General features: G+C 44.2%; 1 protein-coding gene and 1 pseudogene across 1 annotated transcript; one reads left to right on the plus strand and one right to left on the minus strand.

Moving 5' to 3' along the window:
• Positions 1-662: 662 nt before the first annotated feature.
• On the plus strand, positions 663-24,288 carry LOC139457695 (carbonyl reductase [NADPH] 1-like). Its single transcript, XM_071239050.1, has 8 exons — positions 663-730; positions 4,196-4,277; positions 9,614-9,792; positions 17,136-17,241; positions 20,145-20,280; positions 21,320-21,458; positions 22,848-22,911; positions 23,774-24,288. Exons 1-8 carry the CDS (start codon positions 698-700, stop codon positions 23,884-23,886), a joined length of 852 nt encoding a protein of 283 aa, XP_071095151.1. The 5' UTR covers positions 663-697; the 3' UTR covers positions 23,887-24,288.
• Positions 10,895-12,279, minus strand: LOC139457997 (uncharacterized; annotated as a pseudogene).
• Positions 24,289-25,216: the final 928 nt, after the last annotated feature.

Raw genomic sequence — 25,216 nt, forward strand, 5'->3', positions numbered from 1 at the left:
CTGTTGGTACTGCTGCTCGTGGTGCACGTGGTTGTGATTGGGGGGGGGGGGGGGGGGGGGGGGGTATAATGATCTGTTCCGAAACGTCGCCTTTACAGTATACATAAAGAAGTAGCTATCCAAAAATTGTGTGTACTTTGTCATTTGTGATGTATGTTTTAATTTGAAATTACTTTTTCCAAGATTTTATAAATGATATTTTTATCGAAGTTTACTTTTGATTTATTAAAAATGTTTAATTATTTTCCACACCATTTTGCACATGTTCTTTATACTCAAATTCAAAGATAGCTCTATACTTTATTACTTATTTCAATATCTATATATTTTTATCAAATTAATTCAGTTTTCTTCATAAATATATTTGTTGCTTTAATTCCATGTAACGGAAATATATAACATGCATACGTGTTTTTGTATAATTTTTTTTATTAATAATGTTTCAACCCTTCTATTCAAATTCCATTGATAAATCACTGTTTTCATTTAATTTAATACTTATTTATGTTTATCAAGCGTAAAAAGTGTTCTTTATCAATGTAGGCATTAACATTTATATTTATTACATTCCGTGTAACGGTGCACATGTATACAGTTGAAATGCAAGCATTTACATATAACGCGGCCAAGCGACTTCGCCCGCGAGTAAAGGTAGAGTTGCCTCCCTTTTAGCTGTGTTGGCCTCCACGCGCTGAGGATGGCTGGAGCTGTGCGGACACGCGTTGCTGTGGTAAGGAGAGCGAGTACGCCTCGACTGTGTGCTCATTTCAGATGTGTGAATAGATCCCAGTCAGGCACACGCACGTAACAGTTCAGTTCACGGGTGGAATGTCTCATTTCAAGCTTCGAGGGAAAGATTATGCGGGCAGTTAGATTTCCGGGTTGTTACTAAATGTAGGAATCGAATTTCGTTCCGCTTTCCGACCTCTATTCATGTCATGTGATCAGGTCGTCTGTCCACACAAAACATGGAATGTCTCATTTCAAGCTTTGGGGGAAAGATTCTGCGGGCATTTACATTTCCGGGTTGATACTAAATGTAGGAATAGAATTTCGTTCCGCCTTCCGACCTCTATTCATGTCATGTGATCAGGTCGTCTGTCCACGCAAAGCACCACTGCCACAGGCTCATTTGCATATCATGTGACCGGACTTTTCCTCGTTTGTAATTAAACTCACTTATTCTGAAATCAGAACGGATTAGCCCAATGCAAGTATTTTATGGCGCTTTGCACATTGTTTTGAATAATTATGTCGACGTGCTTCGAGTACTCGTACTTCAACTGCGACAGTGAGGTGCATGACAATACATATTTACACATCAAAGTGACTTTATCACCAGCTCACCGTAGGGCTTCGATGACAGCACGTGGAGCCGTACAACCAATATAAACATAGGATAACTACCCATATGGAAATTGTTTGTCACGTTTTTGGATATTTCTGAATGGAAGTTTACCTTTCTGCATCATATGTTTGTCTAGATATGTAGACTTGTCAAAACTAAAACGGATGAAAATCATATGCAATATCTTGAATGGATCGTGTCAGGTGTGACGAATCGTCTCATGCCGCTGGCCTGTGGCAGAAGGACTTTGTTGACGGAATGGAATTCTGGGTAGGAGAGTGGACGCCTATCATGTTTGTGTTGTTTCACTCGTGGCTTTCACAGTGTGCATTCACCACAATGTTCATTCCCATTCAAATTCAAACCCTGGTTCTCCCTGTTTAATGCCACATGACATAAGCTTAGTCAGTGACAGAATGTTATTTTATCTGCAAGTTTCCATCTTCCCAAGTCAAGAGAGTTAACTAACTTTTATTAAAGTCCAGTTTCCACCCTTGCCGAACTAGGCTGGTATTATGGAGTTACAGTTTGGCTGGACTAACGAGTCTATGCATTGTCCAATCAAATTCGCGCAACGCAATCGAAACCCGGTTCGTAAACTGTCGTGCAGATTTCGGTCGATTGCAGGATTTGCAAGGCATGTGCACCGCCAACTCGTTGTCAACAGATATTTTCCCAATCTTTTCATATTTTTAATCAAGGTGCTCGTGTGGTGTGATGCACTTCGCGATGAAAGACCCGTTTTATAGATCTTGATTATCGATCAGATCGTCTTGACAGGGCGCCGCCATTTTGTTTGAAACAAATGCAAGTGATACGAGAAGTGGAATCTGATTGGTCCATTGGAGAGGCTTAGAAGGGACATAACACTTAATAACCACTGGAGGCGCTACGATCGAGCCCAGGAATTCCAGCCTAGTTCGACATGGGTGGAAACTGGACTTTTTAGGTCAGTTAACTCTCTTGCCTCGGGGAGATGGCAATTTTCCAGTAATCACGGGGGCGGTCAGGTAGCCTAGTGGTTGAAGCGTTCGCTCGTCATGCCGAAGACCCGGGTTCGATTCCCGACATGGGTTTGTTGGTAACACCCAATCCTCAGTTGTGCGAACCGTGAAGAGTCCGGGTTAGACTATGTCTTCAGCAACCCATACTTGCCGTAAAAGGCGACTATGCTCGTCGTAAAAGGCGACTAACAGGATCGGGTGGTTAGGCTCGCTGACTTGGTTGATACATGTCATCGATCCCAATTGCGTAGATCGATGCTCATGATGTCAGTAACTGGATTGTCTTGTCCAGACTCGATTATTTTACAGACCGCCGTCATATAGCTGGAATATTGCTGAGTGCGGCGTTAAACAACAAACAAACAAACAAACTCAGTTGTGCATTATCTGTTTATCCAAACTGAACTGTTTGAGTAGGCGTAGTTTACTTTCAGTAAATCTCTTTGAATAACATTTGTTTGTTTGTTAAACGCCGCACTCAGCAATATTCCAGTTACATACGGTGGTCTGTATATAATCAAGTCTGGACCAGACATTTCAGTGATTAATATCATGAGCATCGATCCTCGCAATTGATCGATGACATGCATCAACCAAGTCAGCGATCCTGGACACCCGATCCGTTTAGTCGCCTTTTACGACAATCATAGACGCCTTTTACGGTAAGCATCTAACCCGGATCTTCACGGCAAGAATACTCGCCTCGTCCGAACTCTTTAAGTTTGTTCAGTTAATTCTTAAATATTCTTTTTCTTTTAATTATCATCGTCATTTAATAACATTGCTATTCTCAACATCAAATTCACTATTTGTATGCTATAAATTGCAAGTAAGTTGCAAGTGATTCCAAGACATTTAACTGGCTAACATTAGGCCACACCCACTACGTACCGGGCTACTGCTTCCTTATTGGCTGATAATAGAGTAGGCGGGTCTTAATTATTACGCTGAACACTGACACTGATATCATTTTGTTATCTTCTGTGTTTTGTGTTTCTGACTAAATATGCTCTATGTGAAGTTATCATTGTCGACTAATTTATTCGTATGAATTGAATACGCGGACTTGTGTTCACACAAGTGTTTACGTATTAACCCCCGTCATTATAATTGGATTGTATTTATATTTATACCTTAACAAAATCAAAAATAATATTTAAGTTTATTCATATTTTATTTTTTTATTATCATCGTTATTATTCACAGCATTGTTATCATCACCCTTATTTTATATGATTTATAAATACATTGCATTGAAATACATTGATACCAAGCCATTTCATTGGCCCAAGCGCCCCGTTCCATATTAAAATAAGGAGTATCGAATCTATAGAGGGACTACATCAAATTACAAAACACAGTAGGCTTATCTCATAAAAGACTTGGGGCGATCGGGTAGCCTAGTGGTTAAAGCATTTCGCTCGTCACGCCGAAGACCCGGGTTCGATTCCCGACATGTGTGAAGCCCATTTCTGGTGTCCCCCGCCGTGATATTGCTGGAATATTGCTAAAAGCGGCGTTAAACCATTCTCACTCACTCATAAATGACTTACCCGTGAAGATCCGGGGTAGAATGATTCTTCAGCAACCAAGGCCCGCTGACTTGGTTGAAGCATATCATCAATCCCATGATATCAATCACTGGATTGTCTGGTCCAGACACGATTATTTACAGACCGACATGTAACTGGACTATTGCTGAGTGCGGCGCTAAACAACAAACCAACCAACTAACCAATCTAATGGACCACGCGGATGTACACAGTGTTCACACCGGTTTCTACGTCTATACATCTATTATTATTTTTATTGTTGTTATTGTCATTGTTTGGTTTTTTTTCAGGTAACCGGGGGTAACAAAGGTATTGGATTCGAGGTGGTGAAGTCCCTGTGTCGACTCTTTCCAGGGGATGTTTTGTTGACTGGTAGGAAAATCATTTTTATGTAAAGTTTTTTCATACCGTCTGTACCTCATTTGTAAGCAAATTTATGTAGAGGTCACTTGATAGAGGTCAGGTGAAATGGGATTTAACGTCGCGTTCAAGATTATTGCACTTATATTGCGACGTGCATGTGTGTGGCTGCTTGAACTAGTCCGGACTGATGCCGATTTATAGTGCTAGCTCACTGTGATACCATGTCACAGTTTAACATGAAATATACCCCACTCAGACACAGGTGAGGTGAAATGGGGTTTAACGTCGCGTCCAAGATTATTGCACTTATATAGCGACGTGCATGTACGTGTGTGTGTGTGTGTGTGTATGTGTTTGTGTGGCTGCTTGTACTTGTCCGGACTGATGCTGATTTATAGTGCTAGCTCACTGAGATACCATGCGGCAGTTAAACATGAATACCCCACTCAGACACAGTATACTGACTCCGAGCCGACCAGTCCTTTTTTAGCCCCTTACTGCCGAGCCCCAGGCAGGGTAACAACAAGTACCATCTTTTAACGTCTATTGGTAAGACGCGGTCGGGGATCGAACCCCGTACCTTCCGCTCTCCGGGCGGACGCTCTACCACTAGACCACGGAGGCGGTCGTCTCTAACACAGTAAACTGCCTCCGAGGCGACCAGACCTAGCTTGTTTTCGCTTTTTAATGCCGAGCGAGAGACAGGTTAACAACATGTTGTTTGTTTGTGTTTTTATGTGTTGTTTAACACCGCACTCAGCACTATTCCAGCTGTATGTAAATAATCGCGTCTGGACAGGACAATCCAGTGATTTACATCATGAGCATCGATCCATGCAATTGTGATACGATGACATGCATCAACCAAGGCAGCGAGCTTCACCACCCGATCCCGTCTGGCAGGTCCAGATTACGCTAGGGCCTTCCCGGGTCTTCGGCGAGACGAACGAACGCTTTAACCACTAACCCGACCGCCCCCAATGCATACAGACTGATGGAGAACTGACGATGAGTGAGTGAGTTTATTTCGGCAAACACCCACAAGTACAATGACATTATAAGGTTCAACATTTGGAGCGCCATACAATTCTACAGATTCATCTTGAAACAAGTGTTCATACAATGTATGACAAATATAGTGCGTGACAATAGCAACAGTTGAAATATAATAGAACAGAAAACTTACAGAAATACGTTGGCAAAATGTTACATCTCAAGTGATGATAAGATGGACATTCGAGACAAAATTGACACTCGGATACTGTTTGTTTGTTTGCTGTTTTACGCCGCACTCAGCAATATTCCACCTATATGACGGAGGTCTGTAAATAATCGAGTCTAGACCAGACAATCAGGTGATTGATATCATGAGCATCGATTAATGCAACTCGGATACCGACAATGAGTACGAGAGATTACTGATAGCCCAATAGAACAGAGCTTCGTTTTATCACTGTGCCAGAATTAGTGTGAGTGAGTCGGTTTTTACGCCTCTGTGGGCAGTATTTAAGTTATTTCGTGGCATGTCAGCTGACTTTTGCTGTACACTGCGAATATGCTTTGAAATATGTGCATCTTTAATTTTTTCATCTGACAGACGCCTCCGTGGTCTAGTGGTAGAGTGTCCGCTCGGAGAGCGGAAGGTCCGGAGTTCGATCCCCGGCCGCGTCATACCAAAGGACGTTAAAAGGTGGTACTTGTTGTTACCCTGTCTGTCGCGCGGCGTTAAGGGGCTGAAACAAGGAATGGTACCGGTCGGTTCGGAGTTAGTATACTATGTCTGAGTGGGGTACTCATGTTAAACTGTGTCATGGTATCTCAGTGTGCTAGCACTTTAAATCGGCATCAGTCCGGACCAGTACAAGCAGCCACACAAACACACACACAGGTACATGCACGTCGCTATATAAGTGCAATAATCTTGGACGCGACGTTAAATCCTATTTCACCTCCCCTCTGACATGACCTGATAATATTGTTCAAAACTGCGTTAACACTATTCATCGGAGCGACACTGTTATTTGAACCTGGTATAAGAGATACAACTCGTAGCTTAAACAGCATCTTCCCGAGGCAAGAGAGTTAACTGACTTTAAAAGTCCAGTTTCCACCCTAGCCGAACTAGGCTGGAATTCCTGGGCTCGATCGTAGCGCCTCCAGTGGTTATTAAGTGTTATGTCCCTTCAGAGCCTCTCCTATGGACCAATCAGATTCCACCTCTCGTATCACTTGCATTTATTTCAAACAAAATGGCGGCGCCCTGTCAAGACGATCTGATCGATAATCAAGATCTATAAAACGGGTCTTACATCGCGAAGTGCATCAATATTTAAGGCAGAACTAATGGGCATGGCCTCAGCCCTCCATAATCAAGAATCCACACAAAAATCCTAATACTTACCGACTCCCTAAGTGGACTGCAAGCCCTCGAAAACAAAAACACCAAAAACCGTCCTAAATTAATAAATCAAATACTTAAAAGCTCCAACGACCTAACTAAGGCAGGCAAACAAATAACATTCTTATGGACCCCCGCTCACGTAGGAATATACGGTAATGAAAACGGCGATAAAGCAGCCAAATTATCCCTCAAAATCCCAGAAATAAGCCTAAACTTACCCATCTCAAAATCACAAATAAAAAGTGTAAACAAGCAAAAAATGGCCAAAAAATGGCACAACCTATATCTAAACTCAAATAGCCAAATCAAAAAAAGTACTCAGAAAACCTCTAATCAAACCAAAAAATCTCCATCCATCAAAAATAATCGACAGAGTAATCACTAAACTCCAAACAGGACACACACCAACCTAAATAACCACCTCAAAATTTAAAAAAAAATCACACTACAGGTAACTGCCCACACTGCAAACAACTAGAAACCCCAGAACACGCACTCATACACTGCATACACAACCTAACACACCGGACCACACTACAAACCACCCTCAATCTAAATAAGGCTCTTTCTCTAGAAACCCACAAAATAAACTAGAAAACTTCAAGGCCTTAGGCCAATAAACTACCGAATCAAAATCACATAAACAAACAAACAACCACCACACCCGGCACCCTTTGTTCTCCTCCCAAACCCCATCGGCATCTATTCCAAATCTCAAAATTCCAAAAATTCATATAAGCAACCCCTAAAGCCCCCTCCTGGGTTGCAAACACCACTTTCGGCCCTTTCGGAAACACATTAAATGGCCTGGGCAAGCCCGTGTGCGAAATAGTCAGTCGGAAAGCGCACGTAAAATCTCCAAAGTAAGTAAGTAAGTAAGCGAAGTGCATCACATCACACGAGCACCTTGATTATAAACATTAAAAGATTGGGAAAATATCTGTTGACATCGAGTTGGCGGTGCACATGCTTTGCAAATCCTGCAATCGACCGAAATCTGCACGACAGTTTACGAACCGGATTTCGATTTCGTTGCGCGAAGTTGATTGGACTATGCATAGACTCGTTAGTCCAGCCAAACTGTAACTCCATAATACCAGCCTAGTTCGGCAAGGGTGGAAACTGGACTTTTTTAAAAGTCAGTTAACTCTCTTGACTTGGGAAGATGCTTAAAGGGGCACTGATCTAAAGCAAATAACCCGGGACTGGTTGGTGCCTTTGTTATCCCCCCCCCCCCCCCCCCCCCCCCCCCTCCCTAGACTAGTTCGCGGCTTGTGCTGCGCATTTTGTAAGCGCATTTTTCACTTTTATTGATAGTATAAGGGAGTATGGTCACATCTATCAACAAAATGAAATACAGTTTTGGAAATAATAAGGAATTGTAGGTATCTTTGTGGGTAGCATCGGTAATGATGACGAACTTTTGATAAGTCACTTGCTTGGTAATTGTGCGATTTTCGTTTGTAAACACTATTTTGACTTTGAACACAACTCCTGAGCATTGCTTATTTTATCGTGTTTATATTTTGTACAGTCAAAATGTGCAACATTTTCACTTAGGAAATTTATTAAAAGCCTGAATATTCATTTATTTTACAAACTGACTGGAAAATATGTCCATCTGTATTATTATGATAACGAATTCCAAACATTTTTATGTTTAATATCATCACCAAGAGACGTTATGATGAAAAGTACATTTCTATATTGTTTGGCTTCTAATCCAACATAATAATCTGTTGTGATGTTTATAGGCCCTTTTGATCGTCTTGATCAGATTTAGTCAATCTGTTAAAGAAATGGACAGATTTTTCAGTCAAAATGACTGTGTTTGCCAGCGGCCAGAAAATGGAAGTACCAGTAACCGGAAGTTTCTGGCCGCTGCACGTGGCAAACACGTACGCCAGTTGATATTCTCACGATCTTACCAAACTGAGAAAGACATGTTTTATTGACTGCACTGTATTTTTAAAGTGCCGGATGTCTGATGAAACCTCCCGGACGTTTCCAGACGTCTGATGATACCTCCCGGACGCTCCCACCAGGTGCTCCCCGACGTTGCCCGGAAGCTATAGTTCCGGACGTTTTACACTCAGTTAACCATCTGGGGCCGCGCATGAACTTTTTTAAACGTCTGTGTTTCAGTATTACTTATGGAATAGTATACAGAACATGACACTATAAAAGAACATTATTTTTGTTCCATAAGCAAATTTACATTGTATCCTTAGAAGCCTACGTTACGAATACCTCGTCAGTTCGAATAAAATCAAATCGTATTTGCTTCGCTGATTCACCATTTAAAACGAATAGGGGTGTATGTAATTTTTTTTGCCAAATTGAAATCTTTGTCAGGTATTCTGAGCGGTGCTACCGGTATTTATACCTGTAATAAATTCATTAACTAAGCATCCAGTGAATAACGACAAATACACACAAGTGTAGGGTTATACCAGAAAACGTGGATGACAACAAGGGAGCAGTAATCGTATTATCGACGCAATCCGAAATCCAAAAATGCTTTCACTGCGTGGATACTCTTTTATTAGTAAACTATAAAAATCTCTATTTCCAAATGACGACATCCGATGAGCTTCTTTTTGTCTGCTTGTTTAGGCTGAAGAAATTAATTAACATGCGCCCTTTGTCGAAATCTTAATAGATCAGGGTTAACCAATCAATGTTCAAAAATGAGTAAAACAATTATTGCCTCCAAGTTTATTCAGCTGTCCTTGCAGACGGTAGCCCCGTCTCTTGTCACGCTCAGTTGCGTTGTGTATCATCCGGGTACTCACGGTGGAAAAAACAAAAACAAAGGCAACCACCAGTCCCGGGGGATTGCTTTAGATCAGTGCCCCTTTAAAACAGTGGCTATGATTGGCCATGAATCAACACCACAGACCTCACACCGCTCTGGTATAAAGATGGCAACTTTTGTCTGCAGCAAGGAACGAGAGCCTGGGTCGAGCAGCGGTGGCTAGCCTGGAACAAACTGGCCTAAAACCACAGTTCTTCCAACTGGACATCACTGACCAAACCAGCATCGCGTCCTTGGCTGCGCACCTGTCACACAAATATGGCGGACTGGACGTCCTCGTCAACAACGCCGGCATCATGTTCGGGGTACGATATTGATGATACGTCTCTATGTATAATTTGGGGCCATTGGCGCTGTTAGGAGTTGCGTCTCTCACGTGTGCCAGATACCCGTGAAGATCTTGGGTAGAATAGATCTTCAGCAACCAATGCTTGCCGTAAAACGCGACTATGCGTGTCGTAAAAGGCGACTAACGGGATCGGGTGGTCAGGCTCGCTGACTTGGTTGATGCATGTCATCGATTCCAATTTCGTGGATTGATGTTCATGATGTCAGTCACTGGATTGTCTGGTCCAGGCTCGATTATTTACAGACCGCCGTCATACAGCTGGAATATTGCTGAGTGCGGCGTTAAACAACAAACCAACCAACCAACGTGTGCCAGATACTATAGCGGTTCACTCACTTACTGTTATGTTGTTGGCAGGGACAACCTACATGTACTTAATCGCAAAAGAAACACATTACCAAAAATATGGTTATTGTTTATGTATATCAGATATGTAGATTTAGATAGTTTATCAGAAAATATGTTGGACCTACCGATACAAAGAGTGGATTATGAGATATATGTGAATTATTTCGACGTCAAGAATTGAATCTATCTATCTATCTATCTATCTATCTATCTATTCGGAAATGCTGGCAGAAGTAAACACACCCAGAACACAGTTTGGGATGTGGATGGCATGGTAAAGAGATCACATCAATATTATCGCTACCATGATCTCGTGGACAGAGCATCCTCCCAGAAAGTAAGGCCGTTATTTCGATCTCCGGTCGCGTCATACCAAAAGACGTTAAAAGATGGTACTTGTCGTCACCTTGCCTTAGACTAGACATTGAGGGTGTAAAACAAGGACTGATCGGCTCGGAGATAGTATATTGTGTCTGAGTGGGGTGTCCAACTGTTAAACTGCGGCATGGGCTTGAACACGCATCACACATACACGAACATGCACGTCGCTATATGAGTGTCACGACCTTGAACGTGACGTTCAACCCTATTTCACCTCAACTCGTCAGACAACGTAGACGACATCTCAACTCAGCCTCTACCCTCGATTCGGCATCCTATTGGAGTTGAGATCAATCAAGACACAAAGAGTCAGTTCAGTTTATCCCTGTTTAATGATGACACCTAACACACTTCAACTTAGATACAGGGCAAACAATGCGAAACAATGCAAACAATGCGAAAAAATGGATGACAACCTTCGTCATCGTCATCACACAGGCAGCCTGCTCATTGTTGCAACGAGTGCTGCTGTTGCTGCTGCTTCTGTTGGTGAGGGTGTTTCTGCTGGGGCTGTTACTGCCGCCCTGTATAGTGCTGAGATGAGTTCTGGTGCTGCTGCTGCTGGTGAGGGTGTTTTTGTTGCTGCGGCTGCTTCTGCTGCTGCGTGGAGTGCATCGAAGAGTTCCGATAGTGAGGGTGTTGCTGCTGGTGCTTCTGTTGCTGTGGGGGGTGGTGGCTGCCGTTGCTGGTGCCACTGGTTTTGATGTGGGTGCTGTTGATGAGGGTGCTGTGGTGGCTGCTACTGGTTTTGATGTTGTTGCTGCTGCATCTGAGGTGTCCACCGGTGATGGTGACGGTGGTGATGGTGGTGGTGGTGGTGACTGGCGAGGTTACTCCTGTTACTACGGCGACGTGTGCTGCCGCCCAGGATAGTGCTGAGGCGAATTTTTCTGTTTCTCCTGCTTCTCGGGGTGTCCCCTTAGATTTCCTCACACCTGCCACACATTGCGCCATCTGTAGTGCATAGACAGTGAGGGTGTTGTTGCTGCGTCTGCGGCTGCATCTTCTTCTGCCTGTGTGGTGGCTGCTTCTGCTGCTGCTACGGACGTTGTTGTTGATGTTGTCTGCGACGAGTACTGCTGCAGCCAAGGTGCATGTGAGGTTACTGTTTCAACGAGTGCTACTTCTGCCGCTTCTATTGCTGCAGGCGTTGCTGCTGTGGCTGCTAGTATCGCTGTCCATAGTGCTGAGTCGAGTTGTTGTGCTGCTTTCACTGCTTCTGAGGGTGTTGTTGTTAGTGTGGGTGCTGCTTCTGCCGCTGCTGATGCTGGGATGAGTGCTGAGATGAGTGCGTCTGTTCCTATTAACGTTCCCTCTGCTACCGCTGCGGTGAGTGTTGCGACGTGTGGAGCTGCTGCTTTTTTTGCTGCTTTGAGTATGGATGCTTTGAGTGCTGCTGCTTCAGGTGTTGGGGTTGACTTTTCCACGCATAGTTCCATGCTGGGGATGCAGTTGCCATACCCTGGAGGCAGAAATGTGACAACGACGCTCTTTAACTTTTCATGTATGCAGTCATGGGAAGCTTTTTACAAGGCACTCGCTCTCATCATCTCCCAATGTAGAACTAACCGCTCCTTCAGGAAGCCCGCCATTGCACAGCACAATGGTCACCATTGAGAACGTCCTCGTACTTGTCACCCTTCTCCTTCTTCTTCTGTTTAATGGTGATGCGGTAGTAGCTGTCGTCATCATACAGTGGTAGTAGCCGGAACATGATGGTGTTGCTGCTTGGACCGAATTCATAGCCATAGTGTTTGGGGCCTCCTGACACAGACGTCTTGATGGTGTTTCTGTTCACTTCGTCTGTAAACTCACCCAAAGAATGGCCCAGCTCTGGATTCGTGTCCGAGGGTCGATGAATGTAAATGACGCCGTCAGTGTCAAAGTACAAGACCCTGTGACCCACCAGTGCGATGGTCTCGTACAGCTTGAGACGCGCTTGTGCGGTGACCCAAGCAGCTATGGCGACATTGAAATGAGAATGAGAGGTTTGGAATTTTTCCTTGTGGGTATAGGTCACTTCCACCATGTGTTCGTTGACGACGGTGACATGTTTGATGGTATTTCGTTCATCTCTCCATAAGGCAAAGTACTGCTCAGGGTCGTTCACATAGACGTTCTGACTATAGTCTAACCGCTGTCCGAACTTGCCCCAGGGTATCCGCTGGCTTCGAGCTTCTCCTTGAAATGACGGTCAATATAAGTGTCAAAGAGTCCTTCTTGCTGGGTGTCGGGGTCATGCTGTGCAAAGGTGTCAAAATGCCAAACGTCGAAGATCTGAAGCACATTGTAGCCATACTTCTTCATGGCTTCATAGAGTTCTATGGTGGCATACGTGCGAACCAAGACCTCTCTTCGTCCGTGTGCTTGCAGGGTGAGTCTGACCGGGTATTGGCACACGTGCTGCACAAAGGACACAGCAGTTTTCCACCCGATCTGTTGGGCATTAGCGGATGGTAGAGTGGTTTCGGAGGTAGGACACGACATTGGATAAGTCCTTTCAGCTCAAACAACCTGTCAACAGGGTCGGGTGTCCCGTGGGAAATTGCAAATGTAGGGATAAAGTGAACAGATATTGATAGACTTGATGGTTTCACCATATTGGGCTTCGTAGCATAATCTAGAGGCATTGGTGCGTCCTCCATAGAAGGCGTCGCGAGGGTTGAGCAGACCAGGTAAGTGGATACAGTGGGATCCCTGCAAGAAAGCATGCAAAGCAGAGTCATCCTGTTGCATATATTTTAAACTCGCATTCCCACAGGGTGACGACCCATTTCACCTCATGGCGTTGCTTCAAGAGACTCGGGCGGTAGCGCATGTTGGTATAGCGTGCTCCATCGACGTGCCCAGGGCGGGATGAGGTTCCCCACTTTCGGTCTTGTGACATTTCTGACACTGATGCCAGAAACACCCCAGGAATTCGTAGATGGTGCCTGTCGCTGGATCGTAGCCATCCACACTGTAACGATGTTTACCCTCTCTGCACGTGAACTCTTTTCACCTCCATTCCTGGCGTGCTGGAGGTGCCGATCGGGATCGGTCTCCATGAGGTAACTGAACCAGTTCATACTGGCCTGGGAATAGTTTCTCTTAGGTTGGTAGCCTTGAGGTGGAAGAATGGCTATGGAATCGGGTTTCAAATCATGTTTTCGGAAGGATTTCATGGTGAATGCAGCAGCTGTCATCACCTCAACAGAGGGATCCATGCAGAGTCCTCCTGATGGCGTTCTGTCGGAAGTCAGCGCATCCACGTCTCAAATGTCGACATCACTCTGACAGTAGGCTAAGAGTTCTTCTTGCTAGTCAAACAAGGCTCCTTCTTGAACTTTTTTGGTATGCTCCTGGAGGGAAGCTGTGCGTTCCGCGGGAGACATGCCATCGGGATCGTACAAGGAGGCCTGAGAGGGTTCCATACTATTTTCTTTTACCTAGTGGTGCCGTTGTCCTCTTGCGTGCGCCTCCTTGGTTCTTCTTGGGTTTTTAGGCCAGAGTCGTCAACCAGACACACACTTTGCGTAGCGTGGTGGGACCTAGAAACAAGATCTCGTGGCTGGGACCGTAACCTTCTTCTCTCCATGGACAGTGTTCGCACAACTCCTTGGTCGCTTCACCGATGCATCGTCCACGTCCTAACTGCACCACGCACAAATTTGGAATGTTTCTCCCGTGTCTTGCTTACATTCAAAATCATAGAAGACGTATTTGACGTTGGCTCGTTGGATTTGGTTGTAGCATTCCTCTTCCTCCTCCCCCTCCTCCTCTTCATCGTGGGTTTTCACGGAGGGGTGTCATGGAATAGCGATGGTCTGGGGTCATGGGTTCTCAACACACTAAGCAGGGATGTCTTTCATCTGAGCACTCGTGATGTGCCATGGGGTCTCCAAGACGCGGACAAGCTGAAAACAGGTCGGGCACCTGTGAATCGATTGACAGGCGGTGGGTTTTCCCTCTGACGGTGACTGGAGATGTTGGGTGTAACACTGTTGATTTGGGAACCAGCGTTGACATGTCAAGCATGGGATCCCGTGCTCTTCCTTGGGCCCGCAAGAGCTAGTGTGGAGGTAGCGGTGGCAGCGGTATTGCTTGGTGCAGGGATGGTTTTCGGGATGATCGTAACGGTGGTTGCAGAGCTCGCAGTGATGGTTAGACGCATAAAAGGCTGTCATGGAAGTGATTACATCGTAGTGCTGATCATGATGGAATAAATGCAGCAGAGTGGCGTTGGGTGGAGCCTCATCACACTTGTACATCAGTCTCCAGTCCACCTCTTGACTGTAGACTTTCAGTTGAAAGTTGATTTGGGCCAAGGCACGTCCAACGTATGCTAGGTCGTCCAGGCCCTGACAGGGACCTCCAGGAATGCCAAGGCGCCAAAAACAAGTTCCGTGCCCGTATGCCTTGAACGTCGACTCAATCCATTCTCATCAGTCTCTTTCTCTGGCTTTCCCATTCTTGGGTCAGAGGGTTTGGCTTCTGGGCATAATGCTGTGCCACCACAAGGGCCTTTGCCAAACAGGATTGATCTTTTCGTTCTTGATCTGTCCAATATCCTGTTTGCGTTTGAAAAATGCTTCAAGTCCAACCATGTTTTACAGATGGTGGCCTTTGCCTGATCCTAGCCTGTCAGGATCTGCTACGTGTATTAAGGTCACAACTCTAGTGGCATCGATGTTCAGGGCTTTGTTGAACTAATTTTTTCCACGGTATGCAAGATATCTAACCCATGGAGATCTTCAAAGCGACGAAAGGGAATTTCTATTGGAGTGTTCAAAGTGGGGTGGTCGATACCTAGACCAATACGATCCCCCTTCTGGCCTGACATCTGTTGATAGAAGTCATCGATGACCCTGTCAAATAAAGACGCCAGTTCTACTGGAACGCGGTCCGGTGTTACGGTTTCCAAGTAGTCTGGGTTGAATGTCAAACGATACGACTCATTCTGCTTGCTCGTCATGATGGCGATGAGTGCCTGATGAACGTCAGCCCTTCCTTTTTATAGACAATTAAGAAGATCTATTTAGAGAAGGTCTCTGATTGGTCGAAACCTGACCAATCAGAAGCTCGGGTTTTCGACCAAGCAGAAGACAGCACCCGAGCGAGTTGTGCTTTCTCTCCCATGGAAAATGTATTTTCTTTCCTATGGCAGGTCATCCGTGCCTTTGCAGCACAACACCTAAATCAAACGGCCCTTTTCAGGGCCACCCATCTCTCCCGAAAGAATGCTTTTCATTCTTTGATTTGACTACCCTCTCACCACCCACCCACCAAAACAAAAAAACAACCTCTTCCTCCTCATCCCACCTCCGCCTCCGCCTCCCTCCCTCCCTCCCTCCCCCCCCCCCCCCCCCCCCCGCCCCCCCCCTCCCTCCCTCCCTCCCCCATATTGGAGGCGCCGTGCCGCCATCTTGGATGGGGACATGGCCGCTCGGAAACGGACATGCCGCCATCTTGGAGGAGCGCGCCATCGGATCCGATAATGCCGCCATCTTGGATGCGCGCGCCCCACCGGAACCGGAAGTGAAGTCACCCATGAACCACAATGCCCTGCGCAAACCGAAAGTGACGTGACACAGAAACCGACCAATAAGATGCCAGGTGCGGTCAACCAACTGCTTACGTGCTTATCAGTTTAACGCCCCTGGGTTGTTGGCTGGCTGTTTGGCTGATTAGAAAACCACCGTAAGATGATAGTGTTGAACATTTGTGTATTCATTATGACATAGAAGTGATTTAAGTGATAAGAACTGATAAATACCTCGAGCATTTTAATTGCTGTATCATCGCAAGGGTGAATGTATAAAATGCAAAGGAGTGAGTGAGTGAGTTGGGTTTTACGCCGCTTCTAACAGTATTCCAGTTATATCGCGGTGTGTCAGCTTAATGTGGGAGGAAAGCCCGAAGGGATGCAGGTCTCAGACGTTTACCACTTCGGTGAAACCCACGAGCACGGGTATGGTGCTGACAAACCTAGAAACATAATCGGGGCAAACCGGGATTCGAACCGACAATCATAGGTTTCTGGCGCGACCAAGGGACGTTACTCTGCACAGGAGCTAAGGGAGATGGGGTAAAACAGAAACGTCCCTCAACACAACTAGTGAATGCACTTTAGCATCATTCGATTGTCTGATCTAGACTCGATTGTTTACATTCTGAATCGTATGCCAGGAGTAGTTCTGTGCGGAGTCGGCAACAAACAAGTACTTACTTTTTTTAGGCTTTATTATGTGAGTTGTTGGTGCTTAACGGTAGGGCAGGACATGCTTACCCTTTTCGCGAACCTGTCTTCAGCAACCCATGCTTTCCGTAAAAGGCGACTAACGGGATCGGGTTGTCAGATTCGCTGACTTGGTTGATGTATGTCATCGATCTCAATTGTGTGGATCATGACATTAATCACTGGGGTGTCTGGTCCAAACTCGCTTATTTACAGACCGCCCTCATATAGCTGGAATATTGCTGAGTGCGGCGTTAAACAACAAACAAACAAACAAAGCCTTTTGCGTCGCATGGAACAGAGGGGGGAAATCGAGGTTGTTATTATCTGACTGACGTTTTCTATATTTCCAGAGGTCATCAACGGCTACCTTTGAAGAACAGGTCAAGGCCACTATGAAGGTCAACTTCTGGGCCAATCTTAACGTCTGCAAAATGTTCTTCCCGCTTCTCCATCCCATTCAAGGTAACGTACCATGTTTGTTTTGTTTGTTTGTTTTTTTCTACTCAGTCAGGATTTTCTAGCTTTGTCATGGCCGACTATTCAAGTCTTTTCCAAAGTGTTTCCGAGCATGAAAGCTCCACACTGTCGAGGATGTGGAGGTACGATGACACACAGTCTTTTTAGTCTTACGACCCGATCTATTTCTTAGACTCTCTAGACCGCCTCCGTGGTCTAGTGGTAGAGCGTCCGCCCGGAGAGCGGAAGGTCCGGGTTCGATCCCCGGCCGCGTCACACCAAAAGACGTTAAAAGATGGCACTTATTGTTACCCTGTCTGGCGCTCGGCATTAAGGGGCTAAAACAAGGACTGGTCGGCTCGGAGTCAGTATACTGTGTCTGAGTGAAGTATTCATGTTAAACTGCGGCATGGTATCTCAGTGTGCTAGCACTATAAATCGGCATCAGCCTCAGACCGGCATCAGTACAAGCAGAAACACATGCACGTCGCTATATAAGTGCAATCATCTTGAACGCGACGTTAAACCAAATTTCACCTAACCTCTTAGACTCTCGTACGTAATCTGAGTGAGTGAGTGAGTGAGTTGGGTTTAACGCCACTTTTAACATTATTCCAGTTATATCACGGCGTGTCAGCTTAATGTGGGAGGAAAGCCCGAAGTGATGCAGGTCTCAGACGTTTACCACTTCGGTGAAACCCACGAGCACGGGTATGGTGCTGACAAACCTAGAAACATAATAGGGGCGAACCGGGATTCGAACCCACAATCATAGGTTTCTGGCGTGCCCAAGGGACGCAACTCTGCACAGCGAATCGCGGCGCCTTAGACGACTGGGCCACCCGTGCCCCCGTACGTAATCTGACCAGGAACCCATGATACACGATGTAAGAAGTAACACCCCATGTAGCAGTATTACCGGGAACAGTTTTAGCTCACCTGGATCGTATGCCGATCGGTTTCTGGCGTGCCCAAGGGACGCAACACTGCACAGCGAATCGCGGTGCCTTAGACGACGGGGCCACCCGCTTCCCCTCCTTAGTATAAGCCGCACCCTTATTAGGGTATCATCCCACCTCGCACCTTAAGTATATCTCGCAGCCTTTGGATGTCTTGCACTTATAATATTTCTCACATCCTACCGCAGTCTGAGGAGTTATCGCCCCTGACAGATTTCTCACAACTCTGGAATCTTCCGGCACGTTGAGGTTATTCAGCACCTAAGTATATCTTGCACCTCTAGAATATCAAGCACCAGTACGGCATGTCACACCTGAAGAACGAATGTAATGTATTGGTTCAAGCAAAGTTCAGTCTCATCCCTTCGATTCCCAAACTAGCATATTATATTTTGGCTGCATTAACGAGTCTATGCATAGAGACAATGTTCACCGTGAACTGGGCGTCTACAGGTGTTTTAAATCTTTTAATATTTTTAAGTGCTCATGATCACATGATTTGATGTAGTACTTCGCGAGGGGAGACCCATATTATTACAATAAGGATCTTGACCATAGATTAGATCGATGGCGCTTCCATTTTGTTTGAAGTAAATACAAGTGATATGAGAGATGGAATCTTATTGGTCAATAGGAGGGACCCAGAAAGGACAAAGAAGGGACATAACTCGTAATCGCAACTGGTGGCGCTACGATCGAGCCACGAAATTCCAGCCTATTTCTGCAAGGGTGGACACTAGATTGTACACTGAAAGTGTGTTATTTCTAATGCTTCCTCTCACGGTAGTAACACTTGTTCTGGTTGTCACCTGTCCCACTTTGTCTGTAACATAGTTGGTTGTTTGGTAGGTTGTTTAACGCCGCACTCAGCAGTATTCCAGCTATATGACGGCGGTCTGTAAATAAACGAGTCTGAACCAGACAATCCAGTGATTAATATCATAAGCATCGATCCACGCAATTGGGATCGATGACATGCATCAACCAAGTCAGCGAGCCTGACCACCCGATCCCGTTAATCGCCTTTTACGACAAGCTTAGTCGCCTTTTAGGGCAAGCATGGGTTGCTGAAGACCTATTCTACCCCGGTTCTACACGGGTCCTGTTACATAGTAGTCAACACTACCATCTTGCTTGGTAGCTCGGCGTTGAGTAAATGTAATGTATTGGTTCATGGCACGAAGGTAGTGTGTTATTTCTAGTGTCTCCTCTCAGTAAAATCTCACAATCTCATTAAAATCAGATCTTAGTTCTCGCTACCGCTAACCAAAGATCTGAGGACATCCCATTACGGGTCACGTCAGAACGACCTTCGCGACCATTGACCGACCAATGAAATGACTGACAAGAACTCGACTTTTGCCAATCAGAAGACAGCTATCTCTGGCTTTACGGCACAAGTTTCAAACTGGCCATTACGCTTCGAAACATATTTTGACGTATTGTCGATTATTTTTTTTTAAACTGACCAAACAACATTCTGGAATGGCTTATAGATGGCCTAGATTGTATGGATATAATCATAAAACCCGTAACTGTCTTTCGGAATACCCCATGTTAAATATCTCGAGGTTGCATGATTAGAAAACACATTTCGACTGTCACTTTCAGGATCTGGTAAGCGACGCGCTGATTGGTTGGATGAAAGGTCGTGCTGATGTACGCGTGACCCGTAATGGGATGTCCTCAGATCTTTGTGTAGCGGCAGCGAGAACTAAGATCTGATTTTAATGAGATTGCTCCTGTCATGGTAGTAACACGTCTCGGGCAGTCAACTGTCCTACTTTGTCTGTTACAGGGTCATGAACGTTTCCAGCATGCTTGGAAGCACAGCGTTGAGTAAATGTGATGTATTGGTTCATGGCACGATGGTAGTGTGTTATTTCTAGTGTCTCCTGTCATGGTAGTCACACGTCTAGGGCAGTCAACTGTCCCACTTTGTCTGTTACAGGGTCGTGAACGTTTCCAGCATGCTTGGAAGCACAGCGTTGAATAAATGTGCAAAGGACATCAAGACAAGGTTTACCGCCCCTGACATTACACTGGATGAACTGGAAAACTTGATGAAACAATTTGAAACGTATGTCCTCTTAGTGTATTGTTAATGTTCCAGACGAGAAAAAACATGTGCTGACAACGTAAGATAAAGGCCGTTCTTGATCACTGGAATTGGAAAATTTGATAACCTTAAACCATTGGTTTTAAATTATCAAACATGTTCAACAGAAGTGATTTCTTTCTTACACATGCAAGCTTTGGGCTTCAAAGGTGATAAGCCAGGATTAAGAACTAAAAGAAAATCTACCCAGTTCGTGTCCCAAGAAGAATTTCTTACCAGATGTTTTAACAGTCTTTATCTACATCTCCCAAGGTAACCTACATGGGTTCCTGAAAATCTCTAAACTCAGCTGTTTGGGCACATTTGAACCATTGATTCATATAATTGGCAAAGTCGGGATGCAATGACACGCAATCATCGAAATCACTGATGCTAATCACTCGACCCATTTAATCACCCGGTATGACAAGCCTACTTTGCTAGGCACCTTGAATCCCAAGTACGCCTTCACTCAGTCGTCTTAAGACGCCACGATTCGCTGTGGAGAGTTGCTTCCCTTCGGCACGCAAGAAACCTATAATTGTGGGTTCGAATCCCGGTTCGCCCCAATTATGTTTCAAGGTTTGTCAGCACCATACCCGTGTTCGTGGATTTCACCGAAGTGGTAAATGTCCGAGGCCTGCATCACTTCGGGATTTCCTATCGCATTAAGCTGACACGCCGTGATATAGCTGTAATACTGTTAAAAGCGGCGTTAAACCCCAACTCACAGACTCACTCACTCAGTGGGTGAGTGAGTATGGTTTTACGCCGCATTTAGCAATATTCCAGCAATATCATGGCGGGGGACATCTGGGCTTCTCTCACTGTACCCATAATAGGAATCGAACCCAGGCCTTCGGCGTGACGAGCGAACGCTGTAACCACGAGGCTGCCCTCCGCCCCTGCCTTCACTCAGAAAGACTTATAGTAGATTCATGATCACAATAGATGAAACTTATCAGTGAAATACGTCCAATACAAGGAGACTGACCCGCGTCTTGATGACGTTATGTTGTAGTGATGTTTCGTCAGGGACGTACAGCCAGGCGTGGCCAGAGACGGCGTACGGAGTGTCCAAAATAGGTATGACAACGATGTCGCTAATCCAGCAGAGGGTGTTGGACAGAGAAGGAAAGACCGACGTCGTTGTAAATGCGGTAAGTTCCCTTTGATGATGTGTTCATCTGTCACCGTGGCCTTGTCATCTGTGACCATGACCTTGTATATGTTACTATGTTAGTCTATCCGAAACAACGTTTGTGTGTCTGTTACTACGTCGGTGCATCTGTTACTGTGTTGGTGTTTCTGTTATTATTTTGGGATATACAGTAAACTACGGTTAAAACGAACACGCTTATAACGAACTGGCGGATATAACGAACCAGATTTTAGGTCCCTGCTATTTGCTGTATATATGCTGTATCTATGCTGTATCTATGCTGATAACGAATTACGGTTAAAACGAATTAGAATTTGTGGTCCCTTTGAGTTCGATATAACCGTAGTTTACTGTATGTTACAATGTCGAAATACCTGTAACAGTGTCAGTATATCTGCTACTATGTCTGTGTAACTGTTACTGTGTTAATGCATCTGTTACTATGTTGGTACATCTGTGAGTATGTCGGTGTATCTTTTACTGCGACAGTGCATCTGTTACTATGTCTGTGTGACTGTTACTGTGTCTGAAGTTAGTATGTTGATACATCTGTGAGTATGCCAGTTCACTTTTACTACGACAGTGCATCTGTTACTATGTCTGTGTGACTGTTACTGTGTCAGTAGTTACTATGTTGGTACATCTGTGAGTATGTCGGTGTATCTTTTACTGCGACAGTGCATCTGTTACTATGTCTCTGTAACTGTTACTGTGTCTGAAGTTAGTATGTTGATACATCTGTGAGTATGCTGGTTCACTTTTACTACGACAGTGCATCTGTTACTATGTATGTGTAACTGTTACTGTGTCTGAAGTTACTATGTTGGTACATCTGTGAGTATGCCGGTTCACTTTTACTACGACAGTGCATCTGTTACTATGTCTCTGTAACTGTTACTGTGTCTGAAGTTAGTATGTTGATACATCTGTGAGTATGCTGGTTCACTTTTACTACGACAGTGCATCTGTTACTATGTATGTGTAACTGTTACTGTGTCTGAAGTTACTATGTTGATACATCTGTGAGTATGCCGGTTCACTTTTACTACGACAGTGCATCTGTTACTATGTATGTGTAACTGTTACTGTGTCTGTAGTTAGTGTGTTGATACATCTGTGAGTATGCCGGTTCACTTTTACTGCGACAGTGCATCTGTTACCATGTGTGTGTAACTGTTACTGTGTCTGTAGTTACTATGTTGGTACATCTGTGAGTATGCCAGTTCACTTTTACTGCGACAGTGCATCTGTTACTATGTCTGTGTAACTGTTACTGTGTCAGTAGTTACTATGTTGGTACATCTGTGAGTATGTCGGTGTATCTTTTACTGCGACAGTGCATCTGTTACTATGTCGTAATATCTCTAAAATTTTCTGTCTGTTGTAGTGCTGTCCGGGATGGTGTAGAACAGATATGGGAGGTCAGAAAGCCATCAGCTCCGCCGAAGAAGGTTTGTCTAACATTTTCTATAAAAAACTTCTTCTACTGACAATCATTGCTCAAGGTCAATGTACGACCTCCACCGACGACGATAAACAAAGCCTAATGTAAATTCCGAGAAACAAATTACAACAAATACGGTACGGAAAATTTAAATTACTAAATATCACAAATTTAGCAAGAGTGTGGCCCCCTTGATTAAGAACACCACTTTGTTGTAGTTCTTACCTCGACTCCGGCCGCGTCATACCAAAAGACGTTAAAAGATGGTACTTGTTGTTCCCCTGTCTGGCGCTCGGCATTAAGGGCTGATCGTTTCGGAGTCAGTAAACTGTTTCTGAGTGGGGTATTTATGTAAAACTTTGGCATGGTATCTCAGTGAGCTAGCACTATATGTTTGTTTGTTGTTTACCGCCGCACTCTGGAATATTTCAGCTATATGACAACTGTCTGCAAATAATCGACAATCCCGTGACTGACACCATTCAAGGAATATGTCGCCATTTACCTCTTGGTGGAGTCACCTATGATTGTGGGTTCGAATCCCGGTTCGCCCCGATTATGTTTCTAGGTTTGTCAGCACCATTCCCGTACTCTGGGTTTCACCGAAGTGGTAAACGTCTGAGACCTGCATCACTTCGGGCTTTCCTCCCACATTAAGCTGACAATAACTGGAATACTGTTACAAGCGGCGTTAAACCCAACTCACTCACTGTAGCTGTATAAAGGGATATGGAGTCGAGTCGATTTGCAAGATGCAGGTGTAAGGCTCTGATTACACTACTCACAGCACTAAATGTACCTTAGTGATTAGTTTTTTGGGAAGTATTGTAACATGCAGTAGACAAAAAGTACATCACGTGTTTTTCCAGGTGCAGATACCATTGTGTATCTTGCAACACTTCCGCCGGAGGTGATGTCACCACGAGGACAACTTGTAACTCGCCGCAAAATCAAGCCATGGACCAAAGGAAGTGTTTTGTAAAGGCAGCATATCATGGGTTACACAACGTCATACACTGACAAAAATGTCTCAGTGTATGTGGGCATAAATCATGATATTGTGGTTGTCCAATTATTGGCAGGGATCAGTGAGATTGTAACGTGGATGTACGTAAATGTAGGTCATACAGTTCATGTGCAGTGCAATAGTCACTTTGTAAAGTGGCAGAAATTACAATTAATGTGTGAAGTGATCATTGATATGTCTTATTCCCCTGATAAATATAATGAATGTGGACATTATGCAAAAAGATGAAATAACAGGGTGTTTGACAAGTGAAGATCTACAATGTTTTTGTCCCAAGTTTTTATTTTTGATTATACAAATTGACGTGCATTCCACTTTGACTGTATGATATGCAAAATATATGACAGAGAGAGAGAGTAACGGATATATATATATATATATATATATATATATATATATATACACATTTTGCAGTACTATATGTGTGTATATATATATATATATATATATATATATATTTATAAATAGTACTGCAAAATGTAACTGATTCATATGAAGTTCAATAAAAAAATTATCTGATCTTAAATTATGCATCTTTCAATATATATTCATAGAGACATCTCCACGACTACGAGATCTGACGTATAATTTGGATGTTTGTGTGTAGAGAACATAATACTCACAAACGTGGTGTCTTAAAGTGAAAAACACACAAACACTGTTGTTTTTTATATATATGTAAAGAGTTAATGATATATATTATCAACACAGTTCAATCAGTACAATCCACACCGCATTTAAGCCATCCAATTACAGTAAAATACGTTCATAACGAACACGCTTATAACAATGTGACAGATTTTTTGGTCCTATTTTTTGGTCCTGTCCATTTGCTGTATATATTCCGTACATTTGCTTATAACGAACTACGGCTATAACGAATAAATATTAGTGGTCCCTTTGAGTTTGTTATAACCGTAGTTTACTGAAGTGTCAATGATATTCCAAGATTTAATGTACGTTATGTAGTTATATTGCATCACACATTCACATTCTGTTAATATATGCTGGAGGTATGTGTAAATGTGATCAACAATGTTCCATCTGTATGACGGCGGTCTGTAAATAATCAAGTCTGGATCAGATAGACCAGTGATTGACATCATGAACATCGATCCACTCATTTGGGATACGATGACATGCATCAACCAAGTCGGTGAGTCTGACCACCCGATCCCTTTAGTCGTCTCTTGCGACAAGCATAGTCGCCTTTTCTCGCAAGCATGAGTTGCTGAGGACCTATTCTACCCCGGATATTCACGGGTATCGCCTGTAACTGAGAGGT

Source organism: Haliotis cracherodii, unplaced genomic scaffold, assembly GCF_022045235.1.
Source record: "Haliotis cracherodii isolate W230 unplaced genomic scaffold, xgHalCrac1.p SCAF_12, whole genome shotgun sequence".
Classification (NCBI taxonomy): Eukaryota; Metazoa; Mollusca; class Gastropoda; order Lepetellida; family Haliotidae; genus Haliotis; species Haliotis cracherodii.